The 6000-nt window shown below is 49.8% G+C and overlaps 1 protein-coding gene across 1 annotated transcript in view; it reads right to left on the reverse strand.

Moving 5' to 3' along the window:
• Positions 1-1853, reverse strand: part of ADAT1 (adenosine deaminase tRNA specific 1) — a 45420-nt gene extending 43567 nt beyond the window's left edge. Inside the window, exons 1-2 of the mRNA XM_065416562.1 lie at positions 1807-1853; positions 1424-1615 (exon numbers count right to left, since the gene is read on the reverse strand). Of these exons, the coding sequence (XP_065272634.1) occupies positions 1424-1592 (169 nt within the window). The 5' untranslated portion in view covers positions 1593-1615; positions 1807-1853. The remainder of the gene's footprint in view (positions 1-1423; positions 1616-1806) is intronic.
• Positions 1854-6000: the final 4147 nt, after the last annotated feature.

The following is a 6000-nucleotide window of genomic DNA, read 5'->3' on the forward strand; positions in this document are numbered from 1 at the left end:
GATGAGGGTTAGAATGTGGGACAGGAAGTGATGCTGGTCAGAATGGGGAAACATTGAAGAATGAGCTGGGACACCGTCTCACCCTGGTGAGGCTAGTAAATCTGGTGGAGTTGCTGGGAAAGGGTAACACCGAAGAGCCCTCTCACTGAAGGCACACAATGTCCATTCATCAAAGTGATGTGAAGACTCCCCGCTAACCCTGGATGACCAGGTAGCATCAGTATCTAAAAATGCCACTTTTCACCTCCAGCTTACTAGGTAACTCCTCCCTTTCCTCCCAGATGAGGATCTGACCACAATGATGCACACATTTGTCACCTCCAGGCTAGATTACAGTAATTCACTGTGTCTGAAGCAGAATGTAAGAATAATGCAACAGCTCCAGCTGATACAAAGTGCGGTTGTCCACCTCTTCCATGGTTTAGGGTGCCATGAGAACATTAACCCCATGGCACTGTCCCTCCACTGGCTCCCAGTCCATTTTCAATGCCAGTTTTAAGACTGCTTGAAGATTAGGACCAATTAATGACTCAAGACCAGTTACATTAGAGATCAAATTCCAAACTGTAAAATGTCAAGAGAGTTGGGCCAATGCAAATCACAAAGTCCAGAACAAATCATGTGACAGCCAGGGACAAAATGGTCTCAATCAAGGAGATGTGGCTATGGAACAAGCTTCCAGAGAGCAGAAGACTGCAGAGTTTGAGCCCCTTCACAAGTGTTGCAAAACCTTCCTCCAGAAAGAGCCCTTCCACCAAGACAAGAATGATATTCGCAACACCAACAACCCCTCCTATCTGCCACACTCACAAAAACACACATTACAAACCGCCGGCCCCTGCAGAGTTTTCAAAAGCCAAAAAGGGAGAAGAGTAAGACACTGTAAAGCCCACTAGGAACTTTGCTATTGCCAGTCTATTTTACATGGGAAGTGATCAGACAATACAATGATGTGTGGCACAACAAAACTCTAGGTGATATAAACAGAAAGGAAGGGACATCTTCCTTTGTGCAGATTATGCCATTATTTTTCATTATAGGGTTTCACAGACCTTCCTGTAAAGCAGCCGAAAATGGGCACTGTCAGAGACAGGATACTGGACTAGCAAGACCACTGATCTGATCAGGTCTCGCAATAATTATGTACTCCATTTTTCCTGAGAGAAGATAATTTTGCTAGAATCACATCCCTATGCTTTCAAACAAGATTTGCAAAAGATCTCACTTTACTTCTCAGGGTCCTCCAATGGAGATCTCCACCAAACAGGAAAAGAATATTTAACATTCCTGATGTTTCTAGGATAAAAGTAAGAGAAAGAATTCAAACACTTTTTAGACAAAAAAATCACAATTTTTTTCCTTTACAGGTCACCTTTAAAATCACATAACAGGCATTTACTGAGAAAGGAAGATTCATTCTCACCCTGCAGATTCCCAACATTAAGGCAAGCCTCTCTTTCAGGTGCAGACTCCACTTTAACCACAGCTGCCAGTAAAGTCCACTCCCGGTTAGGATCCGGCTTCCCCTGCTTAGGAAGCTTGGTGCTATAATGTGTGTAGCACAGACCAGCAACTTCATCAGCTGACCACATGGCTACAGCTGCCACATCAGCTTCTAAACAGAATTGGGATACAGCATAAAAACAACCAGAAAAGCACCTCTAGGTGCTACCGTAACACAACTAATCTCTGCCCCCCCTTCCAGCCAGCTTAGCCCCGCCTACGCGCCAGGAGACAGCGGTGGGGGTGGGGCCGGACAGGGAACCCCGGACTGGAGTCCCGGCGCTGCCCGGCCGGGACACTCACCCAGGCCTGCCGAGCTCCCGGCTGCTCCGGAAGCAGAGCCCGGGCCCCAAGGCGAGCTTCGCCCGCGACCTATCAGGAGGTTAGTTTCCGCAGCCGCGGCCCCCCGCGCACGCGCAAAAGTCCATCCCGTGCCGGAGACTTACCCGGACGTGGCTGTTCGCGCGGGGCTCGCCCAGGAGCGCTGCCGGGAGGGGGGCTCGCGCCAGCTGCGGGCCCGCGAAGACCTACAGCTCGGCGGTACCCCGGTTACCACAGCCCCAGAGCAAACCCTTCCCGGGCAGCCCTGGGGCAGGAGACCACCCCCCGATATGAGACATTGCATCCCCCGCCGCGGCCCCAGACAGGCACCAACGCTCCAGCTCACGCCCCTGCCAGCATGGATCCAGGCCGGAGGCCGAGGCACCCCGCAGCTGTAGTTCTCTGGTGAGCTCCCTGCCTGGCGAGCCGGCCCTGGAGCAGAGAAGGAACTACATCTCCCAGTATGCCCTTGGCTGCTATCAACCAGAAAGGGAGGGGGGCAGTTCCCCGGCTGGTGCGACCTGACGCCCTGAGCTTGCGGTGAGTGGGGAGCCGGCCGCTAGAAGCGGGCAGTGGTGCTGTGAGTGGGGAACATGTATGCACAAGGCGTCGGCCCAGCTATCGCTCTCAGGAGACTTCCCCAAACTGGATGAGCAATAGTGGTGGCCTTGGCTGGCAGCCCCCAACAAAGGAATTGGGTGGAATGAATAGACAATGCACCTTTACCTGAAGCCTAGCAAGGGGCAGAGGTATGTGGACCCCACCAGGAGAAGTTAAAATAGTAAGTAAGGAAAGAGAGGCTCTACTTGAGGACCTGGGCAGCTTTAGGTACCAGGCATGCACGAGGATGTGACTCAATTTCCATTTCTGAGCCATGGAAGCAGAAATTGGCTTTTCCTTTCCAGATTTGTCTAATATTCAGAAAGGGAATCTAGCACCTGCCTTCCAGATTTGAACATCCTCAAAGTTCAGGAATACTCAGGTTCAGTTTGGGCTACTCTCTGTTACTTCATTTCTCCCAAGTCTCCACTGTAATTTGCTGTAGAAAAAGTAAGATAAAATTTAATAACAAATGCTGGCCTCTTCCCAATGCTAACTAGGACCAGAATTGCTATTTTCAACAACCATTACCATTTTTTTTAGTTTTATTTCCCATAAAAAGATGACAGTAATATTGCATTGGCAAGTTCTCCACAGAAACTAAGAGTGGAACAAAAGAACAGCAAAGCACCTCAACTTTTCCTCATTATGTGGGACAGCCTTACAATATGGATCCAGATATCCTCCAATCACACAATTGTTCCACTTTACTGCAGTCTTGCAACGATGCAGGAAGCAGGCCTGCATTCTGTGCACATCTTGTAACCATACCACCTGATATTTTCAGACTGGGGGTGTTGATTATTCAGTAGGTCATGTGAGACCCTCCTGTTTACAATAGTAAACCAGTGCAGCATAGTTTTAGAATGCACTGTGCTCCTAGCAGCAAAGGACCTCATTCTAGACTCTATATGCAGCCCATGACGAATGAAAAGACTCCCACTTACTTCAACAGGCTTTGGGTGGAACTGGTTATACACGGGGTAACTCCACTGTCTTCACAGGGTCCCGGTCCCACTGGGGAGGGGGGCAGTGTGAGTTTGTTGCAGAGCTACTGCTCAGGGATGGGGAACTTTCTGGCATCCCAGCCTCCAAAATCATCCAGGCTGCACCTTCTGCACGACTATGTGCTAGCTGAGGGGTGCATAATATAGTAAGAGGAGGCCCTGAAACATAAACCCTTGTATCAGAGGCCCAGTATGAAGCCTAAGGCCTGAACTAAAGTAATGGTCAAGACTTTGTTAACATAAAGCAAAGTTAAGCTGTGAGCAAGAGGCAGGCCCTACTCATAGTCTGGCAAGGAGAGGGTTGATGTTGCAAAAATACACATACCTAAACAGTACTGGACACTAGAGATATAAACATGTGCCAGGATGGCACCACGACCACTGATACTAGTACATTCCACACAGATAACAAGGAATATGCTGACCCATCCCAAAGACAGGGTCAAAAGGATATGATGGATAGTGTTGTTTTGTCCAAACCAACATGTACCAGGTGAGAGGTGGCACCCTAACACATAGAGGGGTTGTACCTCAATACATTGGGAGTGATGTGTAACTTGTTTGTACCTGTGTATAAGAATGCACCCCTGAGGAGGTGCCTTTGTCTGGCCTAGGGAGCAGTGGTAAATCCTGCCACTGACTGAGCGGGTCCATTGTCAGAGAGCAACATATGTACTAGCTGTGGTTCTCAAATTTTTGTACTGGTGACCCCTTTCACATGGCAAACCTCTGAGTGCAACCCCCTTTATAAATTAAAAACACTTTTTTATATATTTAACACTGTTATAAATGCTGGAGGCAAAGCAGGGTTTGGGGTGAAGGCTGACAGCTCGTGACCCCCATGTAATAACCTCACAACCCCCAAGGGGTCCCAAACCCCTGTACTAGCAGAACTGTAGATATCTGATCCGGGGAGCTAGAGACTGTGTTTCATTTGGCAATAAACCTGGCCGGATGCCTTCGTACCTTAGCGGAGTCTGTGGTCACTGGGTGGTTCACTCGAGATCTGCTGTGCCAGCTATCTGTGCAGAGCTGGGACCGCACACAGCCGACTGTTAACAACATTGGATAGAGCAGAGCACCACGCTGGTGATGTCTGACGACACTGGGGGCCTCTGCTGCAGGTGATGGGCATCTCAAAGCCACGGCCTGGAGTAGGGAAGCACCTAACTGCAGACTGCAGTTGCCTAGGGCTAATGCTGAGCATTGAGAGTCCCTACTGCTGCCATCGCAAGGTTCAAGCATGCTCAGCCTTGGAATTGCCAACCCTCCTGCGGCTAGAAGCTGCAGCTAAGGCTGGCCTTTGGCAATTGGCCCATGGCTGTAGCCAGAGAAGCTACAGGTGGCTCTGTGACTATTGGGGGCTATTAAGCTAGGAGCAGAGAAAGAAACTGGAGTTAACCTTAAGGAACAAAGGTCACCAGTAGAAAAGGAATGTCAAAGGGAGCAGGGAAAGAGGAAGGTCAGGGTTACAGAGGGAGAATAGGACCAACTGACTGGGGAGCACAACCAGGGTAGAAGGGAAATACATGAGGAGAGGTGTTGGTGACCAGGTATTGGAATAGCATGTAAATCAGAGCAAAGGGAGAAAGGCTGGTGATTTCAGGGTCCCAATGGCTAATTGCTTACTGAGCCAGGATTGGGGAAATGGTGTTTGCAAGTGGCTTGCTCAAGTGGCAGAATGGGCACCAGGGGAGGGGATTGTCAGAACTGATTGGATATCTGCTGGCTGTGGAACTTGGTTGAGCTGAGGCCAGGACCACATATAGTGACTGGTGAAATAGGGTGGTATGGATGACATGACTACAGAACTTCTGAATAAGGAAGGAGCTAAATAATGGAGATATACCTATCTCATAGAACTGGAAGGGACCCCAAAAGGTCATCGAGCCCAGCACCCTGCCTTCACTAGCAGGACCAAGTACTGATTTTACCCCAGAACCCTAATTGGCCCCCTCAAGGATTGAACTCACAACCCTAGGTTTACCAGGCCAATGCTCAAACCACTGAGCTATCCCTCCCCCTGTGGAGAGTTTCCTCTGATCACTATGAAAGTTCTGCTCACTGTGGACACTGGTAAACCCACATGGGTACAGATCAATGAGAAAAACTGGGGGCTGAGGAAGCTGTGTATGGCAATACATACAGGCTTGCAGAGGTGTGTGATCAAAATGAAAAATATCTCAGATTCAGTACCGGGTTTACTATGGTGCCAATGGTGCTGCTACTAGGCCCACCTCAGAAGGGGCCCACAGATATGTTTGGCGCCGGTCCCACAAAAGGTTAATCCGACCCTGTACCTCCCAGCCCAGTGCTGGTTCCTAGCAAGCCGTGGGTGGGAAAATGGAGGAAAAACGGCAGCTCTACCAGGCTGGAACCGAGGTTGAGCTCCCACCTGATCCTGCAGGACAGGGATCTGCAGACCTGTCACAGGTGGGAGGAACCCCTTCAAACCACATGCTCCATCCCCTGAAGTCCAAACCTGGCTGCACGCAGGCAGGTAAAACCCTGGATTAGGCACAGCTGCTGCCACCCCACCACCTTCCACACAAACACCAAGCAAGAGGAG

The sequence above is a fragment of the Emys orbicularis genome, chromosome 14 (assembly GCF_028017835.1).
Source record: "Emys orbicularis isolate rEmyOrb1 chromosome 14, rEmyOrb1.hap1, whole genome shotgun sequence".
NCBI classification, from domain to species: domain Eukaryota; kingdom Metazoa; phylum Chordata; order Testudines; family Emydidae; genus Emys; species Emys orbicularis.